Consider the following 20,164-nt stretch of genomic DNA (forward strand, 5'->3'; position numbering starts at 1 on the left):
CTCTGAATGTGGTGCACTTTTTATTGTGAAGGGAGAGACGTATGTGTTTGTCTTCTCGTAAACCCGAGGTGACAGCTGAACTGATTTGTCCATTTCATCCAGCCCAGAATTAAACTTTTTCTTTTCAAGAGCATTTCTGGAGCTTCTTGCACCAGAACGCTTGTGATTTGACCAGTCTGTTGTACTTCTTGAAGCTGAGGAAGTATTTTGTGATACAGGACTATGTCGGGTCCCCTTATTTTCTGGTGGCCAGCTTATTTTAAGCTTGTTCATGTTGTCAGGACATTTGAATTGATCATCTTTGTATCTTTGCTGTCGAGATGGTGGTCTTCTAGGGTCATCTACAGTCACATCAACATATGTAGGCTCTGTTTTATGTGCTGAGCTGAATTTGTTAGTAGGTTTAGGCTCCTCTGTTTTAACAAGCCAGCGGTCTTTGTGTTGTCTGTGACCAAAACCCTCATCATAGTTGCCCTTTTTCTTAAATAACTGATGGTAATGCGATGGGCAGTAGAATTCTCCATAAAGAGCAGAGTAATTGTAAATGCTGTAATGAATAATAGTACACCAGTGAAGATTCAAAGTTCAAGTATATGCTGTAAAATAGAAAATTTCCCAGGGAATCAAGTGTTGTCATATTGATTTGTGATTAGATGAAATCAATTAAATATGCAATATGAATTTAATTATATAGATTGTATTTGATTTAATATTTTGACTAGCACATTTTCACATGTATTGTCATTATGAATCACAGATTTGATAAAACGTTCCAGGATTACACTAAAAACTATTTTATAACTGATTTGCCTTCTAGGAAACTGATTTCGAAATTTCAAAATGGACAATTGGGATCTCCCTCTCTCACCTTAGCTTTTTATTACAGTGTTTGCAGCAGAAACAGTTACTGTGTAGGATTAGTTTATCTGCCACCATTTTCTCCACTGGATAAACTGGCATCAGGCACGCAGAGCACATCTCTTTAGCAGGTGACGGGAACTATGACAACAATATAGACATACATGGAATATGAGTTTATGCATGAAGAACCTCCTATGAAAAAAAAAAGGTCGAAATTGTTATAGCATTGTGTTTTATAGAAATAATAATTTAAAATGTTGTCTAACTGGTAACAAATTAATTATAACAAATACTGCTTTGTAAGTATTTTATTTGAGATAATTTTAATATACAGCATTTGAAACAAATATTTAAGATTAAAACATTTATTAACACTTAATTGCAACAGTACAAAAAACCTTGCTCTTAAAGCATCACAATAAAACTCTTTATTGTACACACATATAAAATGAGGACCAATAAAACTAATATATAAGTATTTTAGATAGAAATATAGAACTAAAAATCACCAAAAAATGCTACAAAACAAAATGGGCAGACAGGTTAATGTTTTTCTGTGTTGGGATGACTGAAAGTAACAAACACTTTTCTGTCTTTGCTTTTAGACAGAGAATTTGAGGAGAAGGTCTGGCCAGACCGTTGTGAAACAGGTGAAGTCATTTCTTCATATCTCCCTGGATTTGTAATTACATCATAAGAGGCAGATAATTCACTCTCGGACTGCCTGGTAACAAATGTAGATCTTTCGGAAGAGAAGTAAGTATTCCCAAAGCAGTCTATCTCTTCGTATTTCTCACTGACAGTTTTAGTGCCAATGATTCCACTTGCAACCTCAGGAATGCGCTGTACTTCAAGAACGCTGACTTTCCTTCTAGGATTTGGAGGGCTACAAACATGGCTGGCTGAGCTTTTCTCAGGGGAGGATTGTCTGAAGGGGCTACCTGAATTAGGTTGATCAGTTGCTTTTGGGCTATCTGAGTGAGGCTGTGGGGATGTGGGTGACTCCACAGGTTTTCTCACAGCAGAATGAATGGAAATGAATGAAGGCGAGCAGGGAACGTTTGAGCATGCTTTTCCCATTTGAACTTGATTTACACGTGGTACCTCTTTGGGCAGATGCCTGTTATCAGTGTTCTGTACCTTTACAGGTTTTGCTTTGCTGGATACAATGCTAATTTTCCTAATGTTTTTAGTATTTGGCGAGACATTGTCAGCATTTAAGGATTCACTAAACAGGCCTGACAACCCAGCAATGTCCGCCTCAGACTTTAAATTTGAGACCGAGTACAGAGCTTTTTTTATCGCCTCCTCTATGTCCAAGAGTTTAGCTAATGTCTGTTCTTTCAAATTGATGATGTCCATGCTTGCTTTCTCTAGGTCCTCAAATGCAGACTCAACAGAGGATATGCTCTCTACATCATCTCTTAAGCCCTCTGTCTCTGTGCCAGCTCTTGGACAATGTCTGCGTTTCATATTTTTTATTGGCTTGCTAATCCAAGCAGGCACGTTCTCAAACAAAGTCTTCATAGATTTGACATCCACCTCGCAAGTCTCCCCCTCTATTTCTTGAACTTTTGACAAAATGATCTTCAGCTCTTCTCGTCTCATAAGGTTTTCGAAAATCTCCATGGCTGCTTTTACGTTGCCCTCATGATCTCATCTTTGTGGACGGAGAGTCTCTGGCGGCGCTCATCTTCTGTCTCTCTTCTAGCTTTCTTTTCTCTCAAAACAACTTTGTTCTGAGAAGGAACTTCACATATTTCAGGTGTTGAAGGGGTGTCTTTGCTGGTGGAGTGCAACTCAGCTTTATTTGTGTTCTCTTTGGAAGTTTTAGCCTGTTCCTGGATGGTTTCTTTTTGCACAACTTTAATTTTCTTTGGGAAAACTGGCGTTTTGTCTTTAGTTGTTTTCTTTTCTCCAAAATTCTGAAGTGCGACCTTAACCCCCTTGTTTAATTCATCATTGTCCTTTGAATAACTCTGCATACACATCCTGATCTCTTCTGCAGCATTTATCCTCTGAATCACATTTTTCTCCATTCCTATTTTATTACAAGCAAAAGATCCATCATCAAGAGGGTCTGTTTTACTGACTGATGGAGTGTCCATATGTTGCATGTGGGAATTTTGAACCCATTGCTCAGTGTACTGTATCTTTTGAAAATCCGTAGGATTGGTGAAGTTGGTGCTTTGAACTGGTTCATGAATGTTGCTTGGTTTTTCTTTTATTTTGTTTAAATTTTCCACTGTTTCGTTTTTATGCAAAGAAGTTTTGCTGGGAGTAACTTTGGGTGGGATTGCTGGAGTCTGTTGCCTATTAATAAGATGCTCAGGTGAGCTTGTACAAATATGTGGGGTTTCTGCGATATGATTGGAGCTGGTGGTGATGTGTAATGGCTTTGGTGGAATAACTGGCTTCTGATCTTTAACCTGATTACCAGTTTTTGGAGGGATGGGTGGTGGATGTTTGCCTTTTCCTGCAAAAGCATTCAAGAGTTTTGAACAGTCCGCGTTGGAGCTAACAGATTCTGAATTCAGTGCCGAGATGGTCAGTTGCTCACTTCCGGTCACTGAAACCGAAGAAGACAATTTAGTGTCAGATGAAGGCAAATTAACACAACTCTGCTTGCATTCTACAGCCCCTGAGTCATCTGTCATTCTGCTTGGTGTGTAAGACTGTCCAGATTGTCTAAATAACATTGCTGCCTTGAAATCTCCTTTAGAAATATTAATGCTAGACTTCTCAAGAGACTGGAGTGTCTCTTGCATATTACCTCTAACAACTTCCTCCCTGACTACATTTCTCTGCTCTGTTGCAGCACTTCGTAAGGACTGGATTGCAGCCTTCACGTCACCTTTAACAATATCTGGCTCTAACTCTAAAACCTGAGCACTGCTATCTATCGCTCTTGAGTCATTTTCTGTACTAACATGTATTATATTTTCTCTCTCTCCCACTTCATTCTGACAACAAACTCTCTCGTTGGATCCCTGATCCTTTTCTATGTCACTAACCTTTCGAAATGTTGTAGTAATCCGCTGGTTACTCAAGGAGGATGTTGTAGACTGCTCCACTGTTGTGTTGCTTTGGCACTGAGATGATTCATTTAGATTATATAGCTTTCCAGGAGTGACAGGTTCTCGTTCTACTCTCATGCTTTGGTTCTTTGCCCTCTCCAGTGATCTTTTGGCAGCCTTAACATCCCCTGAAATGATTTCCTCCTTAATTAATTTCCTTTCGTCTTCTTCTGAGTTAATTTCTTCTGCCTCTATATTCAGATCGTAAATAGTGCCTGGTTTGATGACCTCACGCTCCACATGCATGCTTTGTTGTTTTGCCCGCTCCAAGGATTCAAGGGTCGCCTTAATGTCTCCAGAAACAACTTCCTCCTTCTGGACCATGACTGGCAGTTTGACTGCCTCATCAAGTTGCTGCTTGGCCGACAAAATATCACCTCTGACGATCTCCTCCTTTGGAACACCGTTTCCAACACCCAGGTCTGTGCAGACCTCTGAGAAAACCTTTTTGGCATTCTTCACATCTCCTGGTACAACATCCAAGACTGTTCTTTCAACTTGCTCCCTTTGTTGATTTAGGTTTCGCTTCGCTTCCTTGACATCACCTTGAATAATTTCAATTCTATCTCTACAAGAGACTGATAGTTCCTCCTCAGAAAGTTCTTGCTGTAGACTCTTAAGGTCGCCCTTTTCAATGCAGCTTCGATACAAATCAACATTCCCCCTCTCATTTTGTTCCAGTCTGCAAGACGGCTTGTTTTGCTGGTTGTGGGCAGTGGCAAGGAGGTTGCCAATGGCGGATTTGACATCTCCTCGTGCAATGTCTTGTGACTCAGTCACGCTGCTTTGACAGTGGAGGGAATACACTGTCATCTCTGGCTGCCCACCTTCGGATTCTTGCATCACCAAGCCTGTCTTGATTGTTTTTTGTTGGACGAGCAAGTTCTCAATTATTTTAACTGCTTCTTGGGTCTTACACTCTGCCTCAGGATTATCTGTGGATCCAAATGGGATTTCAAGCACTGTGCTGTGCATCTTGCCTTGTTCGTCCTCTTTAAGTAGAACAACTTTAGGTTTCAGGTTCGGTTTGAACAGTAACTGCAGCATTATGTTCCTGATGTTTCCTTCAACAACTTCCTCCTTCTGAACTTCAGGCCCCTCGTTTTTCACAATCTGATATTTTGCCATGTTTACATACTTATAATCATTTGCTTGGATGATGATTCCACTTGAATGAATAAATGAATAATGGCAAAGGCGGTAGAGTATGTCTGTCACACTCTCTACAGTGATTTTGTCCAGTGGTGTGGTCTCGAATAACCAGGTTGTGCTTTTGACATCTGCCTTGGGGATTTCTTCCTTTGATGAAGCAAGCTCTTCAGTAGATTCATCTGTCTTTATTTTATCTAAGGCCTGTGATTCGAATAACCAAGTGCAGCGTTTTACATCTCCCTTTGTGTTATCCTCTCGATGTACAGTTGTCAAGGTGGTGTTCTCATCTGGCTCACCTTTTAGAGTATCAATAGGTTGATTCTCAAACAGCCAGGTTGAGGTACGTACACCACCTTGTTGAACGTCTGTAACACTCACCATTCGCACAAACTTCTTTTGGCCCGCTTGCTCAGTCTCAAAAAGTTGCTTGCTTTGTTGCACACTTTTCCCATTGACTACATCTTCAACAACCCTCACCGAGGGTCCTTCTTGAGGTGTGAAGGAGTCAAGGGGCTGAGTCTCAAACTTCCAACGTGCTGATTTCACATCCCCCTTGCGCACATCCTCTTGTGTAACTGCACGGATGACGTAGATTTCTTTGTCTGCTTGGATGGTATCCAGTGGCTTGGTTTCAAACATCCACCTTGCACCCCTGACATCTCCTCTCATCACTTCCTCTTTCTTTACTGTGGTAACTTCATGAAACTGTCCGTCCTTGTCTCTTATTGCATATAATGGCTGGGATTCAAAAAGCATAGTGCTGGACTTCACATCACCACTACCGCTTGTGGGCTTCTCAACGCTCATTGACTGGTGCTCAAGCAAATTGTCTTTATCCTGGATTTTGTCCAGAGAGAAAGTTTCGAAAATAAACTTCTTGCTTCCGACATCACCACCCTCAACGTCACTGACACTGTGAGTTATTCTGTCCTCCTTCTCATTAATTTCGCTGATAGGCTGATTCTCGAACAGCCAAGTGAATTTGTGGACCGATCCTGACTGAATTTCGTTTTTCTGCTCCTTAGAGTCTTTGACACATTCACTTCCTATTTCATGAAGTGACTTGGATTCAAAGATTTCCTTGACACGCGAGACATCTCCAGACTGGATATCCACCTGACTGACATATCTTACATTTTGGCCAGAATCTGTTTGCTTTGTTATTCTGTCCAAAGTTTCTGTTTCAAACAGGTGCTTGACCGTTTTCACATTCATATCTCTTTTTATGTCTTCCTGCACACTACTGCACAATTTCAAACTGAAGTCCTTCTTGTCTTTATTGTTATCCAGTGGCTGTGTTTCAAAAAACCAAGTGTGTGACTTCACATCAGCTTTTGGCACTGGTTCTACATCCTGGTTCCTTTCTGATTTCTCATACAAAATGTCCATTGGTTGTGTCTCAAACAGCCATTTGCACGACTTCACATTACCCTTTTGAAATTCTTCCTGCGTTACTGTTGAATCTGCTTCATTCTTATTCTTCACATTAATGCAATCCAAAGGTTGTGTTTCAAACATCCATTTAGCTGTCCTCACATCACCTGCCATGTCCTCTTGCCTCGTAATGCCCTTGATGAGCTCTACTTTTCCACTGCCTTCTTCAAATTGGTCTAAGGTTTTCGTCTCAAACATCCATTTGTAATTCTGTACATTCCCTTGAATGCATTCTTCTCTACTGACAGTCGTAACCTTGTGGAAATTTCCAGCACAGTCTTTAATTGCATACAGCGGCGTGGTTTCAAACAGTGAACGGTTGTCTTTGACATCCCCAGCTGTAATATCGTGGATATGACTTTGTGCTTTCTCAGAGATGTTACTAAGAGGTAATGTTTCAAAAAGGTTCTTGAAAGTCTTCACATCTCCTTTCTCAACATCTTGAACTTTGTTTCCACAGTCACTCGTTGTTTTACCAACACTGTATTTCTCAAACTGCAGCCTTTTGTCTTTAACTTCACCTTTTTCGTCACTTGACACCACAACTTTCTTGAGCTGTCCCACCTCATAGCTTTCTTTCAGAGTGTCCATGGGCTGAGTTTCAAAAAGCCATAGTGTGGATCCTACATTTCCTCCAACAACTGCCTCCTTCTCTGAAATTTCACCCACAAACTCTCCTTTAAGAGATGACAGGGGTTGGTTTTCAAAAAGCTTTAGTTTGTTATGAACATCTGCTTCTCCAGAGACGTCCTCCACTGTTCCTTTGAACCTTTGTTCTTCCACAGCACCTTCATGAATTGCATCAAGTGGCTGGGTCTCAAACATCCACTTTTTCTCATCAACACCACCTTTCTGGGCTTCCTCAAGTGAGATCCCTCGAATGATTTGCACACCAGCTCCTTTATTAATGTGGTCCAAGGGTTGAGTTTCAAAAAGCCAGCGTGCTGTTTTAAAGTCACTGCTTTGGATTTCTTCCCTACAGATTGATTTGATTTCATGGATTTTGCCACTGCTATCCCTAATTGCGCAACAGGGATCTGCTTGAAAGAGTTTGACTGTTTTCTTCACATCTCCTTTATTCTCCTGGAGTTCTGATTTGAGTGTTAAAAAGTGCTGGTCTTCAACTGAGCAGTAGCGGCCTAAAGCATCCAGTGTTTTGGATTCAAACAGGAGACGTGTACCTCTCACATCTCCCTTCTGAACGGGTTCCTTCAGTACGACCTCCACGACTTCCTCATTCTCCATCTTTGACTTACTGATTGAATCTAGGGGTTGTGTCTCAAACAACCAGGTGGCCGTGCGAACATCTCCTCTGACTATACCTGGCCTCTCTCCTTCTGTTGTGTGTTGACTATCAAACACTGAATGCTCAAACAAACAGGATTTTCCCCTCACATCCCCACCTTGAAGATTTTCCTCATTGAGAAGTTTTTTAGTTGCATGTGAGTCTCCAATATTATCAAGAGTCCAGTTCTCAAATATCCAGCGCATGGACTGGACTTCTCCCTGATATGCTGTGTCTGCTGCTTGGGGATTTATTGCGTCTATCAGTTCATCATCTACATCATCAAGATTCATCTTTAATTCAGGATGTATGTGTTTAAAAAGACGCTTCAGTTCACTTTTCTGTCGTTGCTGGTAGAACTCTGAGAAGGTTTCTTTTGGAGGTGGTACAGGGAGTAAGTTCTGGCTTTGATCCTTTTGAAGCGATTCCAGAACCTGAGGTCTTGGTAGAGGAGGTGGAGGAGGAGGAGGAGGAAAATCATTATCTCCACCGGAGGCATCTGTCACTTTTATCTGTTTGGCTTTTTCTGCCATCTTGGATGCAAAGAAGAAGTATGAAGTCTCAAGTTACTCTCCACAACACAATGAATTAAATAGTCATAATGGTAAACTCTTAACACTGTTCAAATAAAAATGTTAGTATTATTAAGCTTAAAATCCATACTTTACCTTTTTCTGAGTTTAGCTGGAACAGCTGATTTAGTTCACTGCACACATATTCATGTGAGGTTTGACTTCATTTATGATGGTTTTCAGCCTTGTTAGTAGAAAATTCACACTCCACAACAAATACAGTTTCATTTCCAAATATTTTTGAAAAAAAAAAAAAACTTGAAAGAATAGGAACAAGAATATTTTCTAGAATATGATTCATTGCGACCAAAAACAAAACAGCAGGAATATCATAAAATTTATTAGGATTTTTATATTGATATAAATAAGAAGATGTTGCAAAAAGAGTACAAACTCAAATTTTCATGCTGTGACTTTTAGATACGTGTGGATTTTTACCTATTAAGAAGTCTACCTTCACTGTGTCACAAATTCTGTCATTAACAAGGCTACATTTTTACAACATCACTGTTACCATGGCTTTGATTTTGTTTTTAATTATAATGGTAACATATCTTGCTTGTGTGGAAATATTGTAATAAAGCATTGCTAAATTAGTTTTTTTTTTTTTTTTTTTTTTAAATATACTAAGTCACAAGAGAGTCTGTGTAATTTTCATTATATTTCTTTCTAAATTAGTCACACAGCACCTATTAGCATTAGTCATTAGTTACACAGCAGGCTTACATAGTGATCCTGACTTAGAAAGTCGGCTAGAACTGTTGTTCATACCTTGCTTTGTTTTTTCTTCTTTCCACTTGAGATCAAGTGCTCCTGGAACACACTGCCCTGAAAAAGAAGCATGTTTAATTATTCCTGATCATTTTTCATAGAAAATACTCAAGACTTAATTTGCATAAAGCTGTTTTTAACAACACATCACTTTACACTCTCAGAAATAAAGGTACAAAAGCTGTCACTGGGGCGGTACCTTTTAAAAAGGTACACTTTTGTACCTATTAGCTTCAAATATGTACACTTTAAGTACTAATATGTACCTTTAAGGTACCAAAATGGACCCTTTAGGTACAAACATGTACCTTTTGAAAAGGTACCACCCCAGCGACAGCTTTTGTACCTTTATTTCTGAGAGTGTAGTTACTGAGGAAAATACTGGCCAACAAGAGACTGTACTGTAAAATGAGCGTGTACCAGAGTTTACAGCATTGCATGAATGTGTGTGATTCAGTCTGAGCACTTGACCTCATAGATGCCTGTGTGTTGTGAGTGATATGACAGATGCAGTGAGCACTCACTTGCTGTTCGATATATCCTGAGGAGTCTGCAGCTGCTACCTTTGAAAGGTAAAGGACAGATCTGTCTTTCACACTCGGGATAGGAGAGTATGTGTACTTAGGTTTGTGGTCTTGATAGGAGGCAGATTCTCTGTCTTTCTTGAAATGTTTCTTATCATCTAATTTACAGAAAAAAACAAAAAAACAAATATTGTTACAAAACTACAATCAGAAATGATTTATAAACAAAATAATGACTCGCATATTAAATATGCAACTTCTTGGAGGTATTCATAATTTTGTGTTCATAAAAATAAATTAAAATCAAACCTTTTACATTCAAATCAAACCTTTTACAATCAAACATTTTAATGTTGGATAATAGTTCAGAAGTAGGCTAGAAATAAGACAAGTGTGACCTGACCCAGTTCCTTGGCCATTTAGTGGCTCTGATAGTGGTGTATATATAGACTGAGGCTGGTGTTGGTATGCTTTATCTGTGTGCTATTATTATACTTCAAGGACCTATGGAAACTATTTAGCTCCACACATACTATATGAATGTGTAATTGCAAAATATTTGGAATAGATGAATTTTTTAAATTACATTTGCTACAGTCAGCTGTCTGTTTATCTCTCGGATGTGCTATTACAATTTGATTGTATTTCTTAGCATGACCTCTAACTAAACAAAAACAGTGGCCTACATGCCATTGTAAAATATCAAAAAGAAACAACAGTGATGTCAGCCGAATCCTGACCCTTTTTTAAGGTTTCACATTCTCAGAGAACAAAACACGGGACAAAGCTTTCCTGATTCATGCTTCTGATCTTAGCATGGGAATTGTTAGTTTTTGCTAGCATCACTTAAGCATTTTCATAGATTTTTTTTTTTTTTTTTTGGATCGGCATCCAAAAACAATACTGTATATCAAGTTATTTACCTGACACCAGAAGTTTTTTTTTTTTGTATCTTCTGTATTACTGTGCTTGATGTGACCTGAAGTTTCTGAATGCTGAATTACAGTAGACAACTTCTTGATGATATGTGATGTAATTATGGTTTGGAGCAGCAGAAGAGCACATTAAATTATTGTAAAGCTGCTGTAAGCTTGATCAAAACAAAAGCTTTCCCTATGAGGCCAGGAGCACTAGAGGCAGCACAGGTCTGTCAGCTGTAACTAATGACTATATTCGAGCATACCTCTGTTTTTCACATTGTAAGCTCTCATGGGACAAAGGGACAGGGCCCATCACTGGCGCCACTCACGAGTCTGGGCTTAAAACGTTTGCATAGCTGGATGAGCACACAGAATAACAGGGCCATACAATACTGGGGTCTCGCTAGACGTTACTGTTTAGCAGAGAGAGAGAGAGATCATCAAGCTGTTTACAAGCCTGAATATTGAGCTCTCTGATTAGTTAAAAATGCATTTAGTCAAATTCTTAAAACAACAAATGTCGCATTTTAAGCAGCGGCAGCAGCAAAACATTTAGCTAAGGATTTAAATGAAAATACTGTGTGTAAAGTTTATGTAAAATTATGTAAGATATTTGTGATAAAAGTGCCAGCTTTCATTACCATTAAGACTAATCTGACAAAAAGGAATTATAATGTATGGTTATGGACAAGATCAAATGCCTCTGTTGAGTTAAACAGTGTCCATCTCTGCCTGCTTACTTTGTTCATGTACAATAATTTAATTTAGAAGCGGGTCAAATGGTCTACACATTTATCTGTGATACAATTTATTAGATGATCAAGTCAGATGAATGAAAGTTTCACAGAGACCAGCTCTCATTCACAGCTATTCAGAAGCAGTAATGGAGGGCAAAGCTATTAGCGTCCTAGAATGTGAGTGCTTTTGTGCTGCTGACAGCTGTCCAAATTATTGTGATATGCGCTTGGTATTTATTCTCTTCAGCTGCCTTCCTTAGTTTCCTGTGAGCGCTCAAAGGTCTTGTTAAAACCACAACAACTTCAAACCACGACTTAAAATAGTGCAGTATCGACAAAGGCACGCTTAGCTGACACTTCTGTCAAGATTTCAGGTGGTATTTACACTTACTTTTATTCAGCAAGTATGCATTGCATTGAACAAAAGTAAAAACTTTTATAGTGTTACAAAATAAATGCAGTTCTCATAGACTTCCTATTCATCAAAGAATCCTGAAAAAAGTTTCATGGTTTCCACAAAAATATGAACCGTTTTCAACATTGATGTTTCTTGAGCAAATCAGCATATTAGAAGGATTTCTGAAGGATCATGTGACACTGAAGACTGGAGTAATGATGCTGAAAATTCTACTTTGTCATCACAGGAATAAATTACATTTTCAAATATATTGAGATAGAAAATAGTTATTTTAGATGGTAATCATATTTAACAATATTACTATTTTTACAGTATTTTTGGCCAAATAAATGCCCAAAGAGACTTAAAAAAAAAAAAAAAAAGTCTTACCGACCCCAGACTTTTGAATGTTAATGTGCGTATATATTTGTTACTTTAACATCCTGTTGTTAGAGCTCAGGTTAAATAAGTAACTTTTTTTTTTTTTTTACTTGGGGTTAATTATTATACATTTTAGATCATTGTCATTACATCATAAGACATGCAGCTTGACATCAGTGGATCATTTAAAACGACAACATGACCATCATGGTCTGGTATAATTAAGGAACAGTTCCCAAATCAAAATTGAAATGACGATATTTTAATTTCTGCCATATTTAGTTTATATAATATATAAAATACATTATGTTTATATTATAATATTTAAATTGATACTATTCACAGGCTTCCTGTCCACACTGATTACTGTACTCACAGAGAAAATTGCTGGTTCCTGATAGCAGGTCTTAGTGTCTTGTATATTTCCGCTGGTGATGACTTCGTGTGACTCTGATGCTGTCTGTAGCGGTAGTCCTGTCTCACTCTGTCCCTCTCTAATGGGTGACAGCTGATTTTTATCACTGCTCACTGCGGAGCAGGGATGAGGCCAGCATGCTATTTTGGAAGCAGCATGGGCGGTATTCCACACGCCTGAGTCAATCAGTGCTTCTGGAAGTGACTGGCGTACAGGGAATCCCCTTGAGCATAATTCCCACAATTCCCACATTAGTCTAGATTTCCTTCCTAATGCCATCAGATGTTTGAAAGGTACTGAAAACTGAAGTAAGTGAATGAATTTCAGTGGCTTTTTGGCTGACTGTTCAGAAAGAGTCTCATGTAACATCTCTATTTTTAACTGTTTATGAATTAAAATCCGAAAACTGTACACTGCTAATAGGAACATCATGCCTAGTGACGTTTGATGGGGTCGGCAGGGCTTGCTAATACATCTCAAAATAATGAAGGCACTGACTAAAGCCATAAATGTACTTGTGAGTATTAATACTTACAAATTGTTGAAACGGAGCCTGAGGTAATCTGAGGCTATAATGACACTGTTCTGTTGAAGTTAAATAATTATAGTCTATGCGTTGTGGGAAATATTGTGGATAAGACTATACACAGAACTTGCTGTGTATTTTGACAAAATATTGTATAAAGTGGTCCTGAAAACTGTTTGGACACTTAACTCAAACTTCATTTGTAAAAGAGTGACTGTATTAAGTCAGTTCGCACAGTTCATCACATTAACATTAATATGTTCTACTAACATTTGACAATATATAAATATACTTTTTAATAAAGCTTTTTTATTTTTTCAAAGTGCCTGTTTCTCATGCTAATGTATATTAATTATGATTAAATTATATTATTATTATTATTTTAATTAAATGCTTAAATAACTAAAAATCTATATTTATATTACTATTTTTTTATTAATAATATATTGTTCTGTGTATCTAAATCTAAAGACACATCTCTTCCATCCACACTTTCACTCTATTCTATTTCTAATCTATTTACTTGTTTTCTTTTTATTTATAAAAACAATAACTTGACCCTCTAACACTGGCTCAGTCTATTCTATCTCTTTTATATCTACATTTTATTATTTTTATTTATTATTAAAAAAAACCTTGCTACCTGTACTGCATTAGACTTACCAGGACTTGTCATAACACATACAGTATATTTTTGTCTCTTTTGTTGTTCTTATTGCTTCTATTACCATAATTTTTAAGTTGCTTTGGATAAAAGCGTCTGCTAAATTATTAAATGTAAATGCAATAAAATGACATTCTTACATTGTTAAAGGGACAGTTCACCCAAAAATGAAAATTCTGTCATCACTTACCCTCAAATTTTTCTAAATCTGTATGACTTTCTTTCTTCTGTTGAACACAAAATAAGACATTTTGAAGAATGTTCGTAACCAAAGAGTTGACGCTAGCCATTGAGTTTCCACAGTTTTTTTTTTTTTTTTTATACAATGGAAGTCAATGGCTACCATCAACTATTTCGTTACCAACATTCCTCAAAATATCTTCCTTTGTGTTCAGCAGAAAAAGACACTCATACAGGTTTGGAACAACTTGAGGGTGAGTGAATGATGATTTAACTATGTATGATATACTTTTATGACCACTGTATGACATAAAACACCATTGTAGGTACTGCGTGTTTTTTCTTTTCTTTTTTTCCAAGTAAAGACACTGAAGGGTCTCTTAAAAAACTATAATCCAAAGACACTGAATCAGCCCAGTCCAAAGTATTACTCAAGCGTGATGAATGTAAGGTCAGTGGATGAGGTCTGTGTCATAACTGTCTCTGTATACAGTATTTTATGTCTCCTGAATGCATTGTGCACATACTTACGTATCCTCACATTCAGACCTGCTCTCAGCCCTCATTGAAAACCTGTGAAATACGACTCACTATTTGCAGACAGGATTTTGTGTGTGACGGTAAATCGAAACTATTCTGTTAAGATTATCTGAGGAATATTTTTAACACAGACACAGCCGGCAGATTCCTTCTCTACAAGAACTTCAGTTGACCCGCATGCTTGTGCAGGAAGACTTTAGATGCCAAGGGTTTGTCTCACATAGGGCATAAAGTTCACATGACCTTTGACCTCACAGTTACTGACTAACATCACAGCTGAGTTAAGAAGAATGAAATAAATATGCAAATATGCTCTCTCATTTACACTAGTTGTACAAATAATTAGGTGTTTTTTATAATGTGTTAATCAACTTACCGTTCAGTCTAGTGGAGGATCGAGTGACATATCCTGGAACCCCACTGATTGTCCTCCTTCTCATTGTCTCATTGAAGGTTTTTTCCTTCTATCAAGGTCATCAAAAATACATTTTTTTTAGATATAATATTATATTATATTATATTATATTAAAATGATAAAAAATATTATAATTATATTCATATTAATTATATTCATATGCATTATAATAATAGTAGTAATAATATTAGTCATATTATTATTATTATTATTATTTTTTATAATAGGTTAACAATGGGTTTTCAAGATAAAATATATATACTATTATATTATTAAGGTATTATTGATTTATTGTTTTTTCTTTTTTTTTTCTTTTTGTATTAAACTGACTCCAAACCCTGTTTGACTTAATTTTCATATATATATATATATATATATATATATATATATATATATATATATTTTTTTTTTTTTTTTTTTAATTTATTATTTATTTCTTGCTCATCTCAGGTTCTTAGGATAGTTTATCAACACTATTAATGATTTATGATAATAATAATATTATTACTAAAAATATAAGTAATATTGTCAGAACATTAGCATATTTTTTTGTATCTTATTTAATTGTAAAATGTGTCAGCTCCTGGCAGTGTCATTTTAGTATTATTTATAGAATAATTGATATTTGGAATTAGCTTTTATTTTTGTATTTTCTGTTTACATTTTTGTTATTTTTAATCATTAGAATTTATGTTTAGCATTTACTTTTTTATTTTAGTTCAGTTTTACATAAATTTTAGATTTATGTCCAAACATGTCCAAACATACACATTAACAAAAATGTTTTTAACAGATTTAATTTTAGTTATAGTTAACGATAATAAACCTGGGCTGCACACATAATTTAGTGATTACATTAGGAGAAAAGCATGCATGCTCCTTTCCTGAGTCATGACTGTCCATGTTGCACAAACACAAACAGAAATAAAACATGACGTGACTGTTACACACACCTGATGAGCCTTGTCCTTTTTGGCACCGGTGTCAGTAGTAGCACCAGAATAGACTTTCTCCCACCCCGTCGGTGCCTCCCTCCACTGTGAGGTACTGTGACTCACTGGGCTGCTTTTGGTCTGCGGTGTGACGTTGAGCCGAGGGCTGCTAGTGTACTTCTTTGACTCAAACAGGACCCTCTGAGCGTTAGGGCCCACCAGGTCTGGCTGGGGCAGCATGTCCATTGAAATACTTCTGGACAAAGTGCTATTTGTCCCAATGAGGGACTCATATCTCCTCCAGAGATTTTCAACTTTACTCTCCTCTTCATGGTTTGATCTTTTCAGGCCAGATGACTGTGGGATACAGACATCTATGTATGCTGCAATTGATTGAGAGTATTGCTATTCCACTTATTACACAATCAATCAAAGTGATTATACCTTAGAACAGGCCTCTTCTCTGTCAACATCTGTGAGATCCACACAGCTTTCATACCTAACGAAAACAGCCAGGTTTAGGCCATAAACTTCAAGGAACAGGTGGAATATGGAACATAGAATATGGTAGTCGGCGTATTTACCTTTCAACAAGCTGAGAAACAGGTGTCCTTCTGTCCCAAAACAGCACCTCTGATGTAGACCATGAACTATGACCTCCAGAAAGGCTCTTAAGGGACTGACTTCTTCTCAAGGTAAAACTCATCTTAGTGGAGAAAATACATTAGTAAATCAAAGTAAATCAAACACAAAATAGTGAATTTAACTTTTAATTAATAACTTTTATACTACGGGGAATCTGATTGGTTGACGGACGTTCTAAGGTGTGCACTTATTTTCAGGGAAACACACAGCTAAAGTAGTTCCAGGCAGGTCTTGACTGTATTATATGTCCATATTGCTACGCCAAACGATTTCAGTATTTCAAAGGTCCTTACAGCCTACAACAGCAAAAGAACCAAAACCCACAACGACACTGACCAAGCATTGAATATAGCATTATTTTCTAATAATTCAATCGCCCGTCGTCAATTGTTCCTTACTTAATGTATAAGATTCTACCCCATATATATTTATACACACACATATATATATTTATATATTTTATATATCTATATCTATTTATATATCTATATAAAACAATAATTTTCAAGTTTTTGTTTTGTATTTTGTAATTTTGTAAATCTTCTTTTTTTAGATTTGTTTTTGTTTTATAGTTATATTTATCACAGATGTTTGAATTACATAATCAAGTAACCGAATAATGATTGAAATAATGAAGTTTGATATTTTACTCCGCTTTGTGTGGTGGCCGCATTACCACCTCAGGTGTACTTTATATTTCTAATAATTCAGTGGCATGATCATTTTTCCATAAAATATATCATGTTTTTAATTAATGGCTTTATATTTGATCAGTTTTTAAAGGCACACCGTATGTTAAAGGATGAAGTCAAATAAAAAATCATACTCTTATTATTTTTACAATTATTTCCTAATTTAATTCAAACAGTTGTGGTAGATAAATATAACAATAAAACAAAAATAAATGGAAAAATATTTTAAAATATCTAAAAAATCTCAAAAATAATTGTTAATCCAGTCTAACACAGCACTTGTAAAACAGTGTGCAAATTACTTTGGTCACATGATCCACCTGCTTGTCAGCCCTTCTCTCATCTGACTCAGTTAATGTTTATCATTCATGTTAAATTACACATTGAAAGCTTTGCTGTATTGTGCAGTTTTAACAAAATATGCACAAATAGCAAAAAAGTGGAGATATTTTAAATAATCATGCACACAGGAATAAAATGAAAATGAATACATGAAATATCAGAATACATCAATCAGAATCAATGCACTACACAGTTACTGCAGTTCATTTATTATGACTAAATGTTCATTAGCCAAAATTTGAGTAATTTGCCTATGTATGAGCCTAAATATGACTTTAAGTACCCAAAAAACGAACTGACAAAATTTCATATCAATTCATCTCTAGCTAGAGAGTTACCTTAAGCGATCAGTCTTGCACTCCTCATTTCCTCATTCTGTTACGCTGTGCAGTGTGAACTGGAGCATCACTCACAAAACACTCCTGTCACACAGGACAAAGTCCCTCATTTACAGCCTGACCTCAGGTGTCTGGAAAACTGCGTGATCACTTGTTTCTCACCCAGTCCGACATGAGGGTTGAATAAAGGGTAAAACGGGTCTTTATACATTGCATTTACAGTATTGATAATTGTGTTTACAATTCAGTAGAGCATTCATGAAAAATTATTATAGTATGATGACTGTAGTAGTATGATACCTTCCTTCCATGTTAGCATACTCAAATTTAAACTAATTTTCTCATCAACAAGAGGGTTTCCAGTTATGGCTGTCTGCTAGATGTTAGTCTAGACAAAACATTTGAGGAATGTAAAGGTTAGTATGCACTTACTGAGGTCACGTGTGCTCTGGATATCATCTTGCTATTCATAGACACTGAATGAATGAATGAATGAATGAATGAATGCCTAACATTGTTCAGCACCTTCCAGGTCACGCACTGAAGAATGACCTGCTCTGATGTGCATGCGGATCTGGGGACTCTGAGATCCTAAACTACAGAAACAGAATAGTACAAAAGAATTTGACTACAGGCAACCTCTTTTTGTGCAAAAACAGAAATTCAATCTAATGCACGTTTTCTGTTAGATATAATAGGCCTACTCATGTCGTTCAAATAAATGTACAGAACAGCCAACAGTTGCTCTCAGCCATGCTAGTGAACAGGGAACCCAACAGTCAATGTCGTTTATTCACCACTAGATGGCGATCTCGTTCCCACAAATTTGCTGATACTCTACCCTGCTGGGAAAAAAAACAATAGAACCCTGCCCAAAACACAATAGAAAATGTAATGGTTTTAATGGTTATAATGGGATTGTATTGGTTTTAATGGAAACTATAATGGTGTCTACTGGTATGTGACGGATTCTATTGGTGGGATGTTAAATCCTATTGGAAAAATGCCCAAAACACACTACAAAAAGGAATTTTGTAATGGTTTTACTGGAAAAAGCTAATGGTTTATAATGGTATTTTAATGGAAACCATTGGAATTTCTGTGATGGTTTCTATTGGGCTTTTTTTTTTAGCAGGGTAACTCTCATAATTTTAAAACTTTTATACTTTTTCACATTTAAAAAATATAAATATATTTAAGAGACCCATGCTAATTTATAAGAATATTATTAGATCTCATGCATAGCTTATTTGATGGTATTATAAGTCATTTACCAAAACGTGGCCCATTTTAGCTGACTTCACTTTATCACTGAATTATAGGCACAAGACGTCATTATATACTGTATGTGTTTACATACATTTAGCTCTTACATGTGTCGACAGTTTAAGTGTTGTTTAGGTTCAGAACGTTATTGTTGCTTAACAAAAATGATATTAGGCTAAGATTATACAGAAAATAAAGAATCTATCTATCTATCTATTGTTTTTTTTGAAGAACTAAGGCTCACCATGGCTATCAAGTTCTAAAAAAAAAGTTTGGATAAATGTACAATATGTATTTATGACTGTTAAACTTGATGTGGGAAAAAACAAGTTACACGGAGGAGAATAAATCTGCTGTGCTTTTATCAAGTGCTTTGAGCAAAAACTGAGTGCTTTTTATTTTACTATTTTATAATTGTTACGCATTCGTTTTGTGCATATTCAGGCCTATTTTTGCTCTTTGTAATGCTGAACGTTCATAATGATATTTCACTTCGCTTTTCTTTACAGGAACTCAAATCTTCATGTTTCGATTTGTCATCCTTTTATTTACAAGTCGAATGCACGCACATCCTCAGTCATCATCAGTCTGCCCTATTTGGACACATCCTTCTCTTCAGACGGCCGCTGTTCCCATAGTGACGCCAAAGCAACGTAAGAGGATGAATTTATTAATATGTCACATTTATACAGTGAATGATGTGGGGGACGATAACAATGAAACCGCTAATGGCGTTATTGGTCATCTCTCTTTCTGGTGCTTTTATGGCTCACTATTACAACACAATCATTATTAATGACTAAAGACAGGAAAAGGCATTTTTATAAAGAAATGAAGGGCATTTGAAATACAAACGAATAGCTTTTTTAACGTATGACTGTCATTACTCTCTAGCATTTGGAAAAGTTTTTTTTATTTATTTATTTTAATTTTTGGCTGTTGGTCTTGGATTACACATTGTCTTCTCTTTCTTTGTCTACAACTCTACAAAGACTTCTGGGAATTTATTTCAGTGAATGAAATGAGAAAGGTGTAACTGTAGGCTACTGTACTTTCAAACCAATGTGTAGCACTACTGCAAACTTTTTATAGATAGCT

The 20,164-nt window shown here is 36.5% G+C and overlaps 1 protein-coding gene across 1 annotated transcript; it reads right to left on the bottom strand.

Moving 5' to 3' along the window:
* Positions 1-1,154: 1,154 nt before the first annotated feature.
* Positions 1,155-17,843, bottom strand: xirp1 (xin actin binding repeat containing 1). The gene is given in 9 exon segments (XM_058755360.1): positions 1,155-2,510; positions 2,513-8,342; positions 9,153-9,209; positions 9,677-9,834; positions 14,813-14,900; positions 15,805-16,140; positions 16,228-16,282; positions 16,368-16,489; positions 17,801-17,843. Coding segments are annotated over 8 exon segments (7,752 nt in total). The 5' UTR covers positions 17,801-17,843; the 3' UTR covers positions 1,155-1,404.
* Between the last annotated feature and the right edge of the window lie 2,321 nt (positions 17,844-20,164).

This window comes from Onychostoma macrolepis, chromosome 02 (assembly GCF_012432095.1).
Source record: "Onychostoma macrolepis isolate SWU-2019 chromosome 02, ASM1243209v1, whole genome shotgun sequence".
Classification (NCBI taxonomy): Eukaryota; Metazoa; Chordata; class Actinopteri; order Cypriniformes; family Cyprinidae; genus Onychostoma; species Onychostoma macrolepis.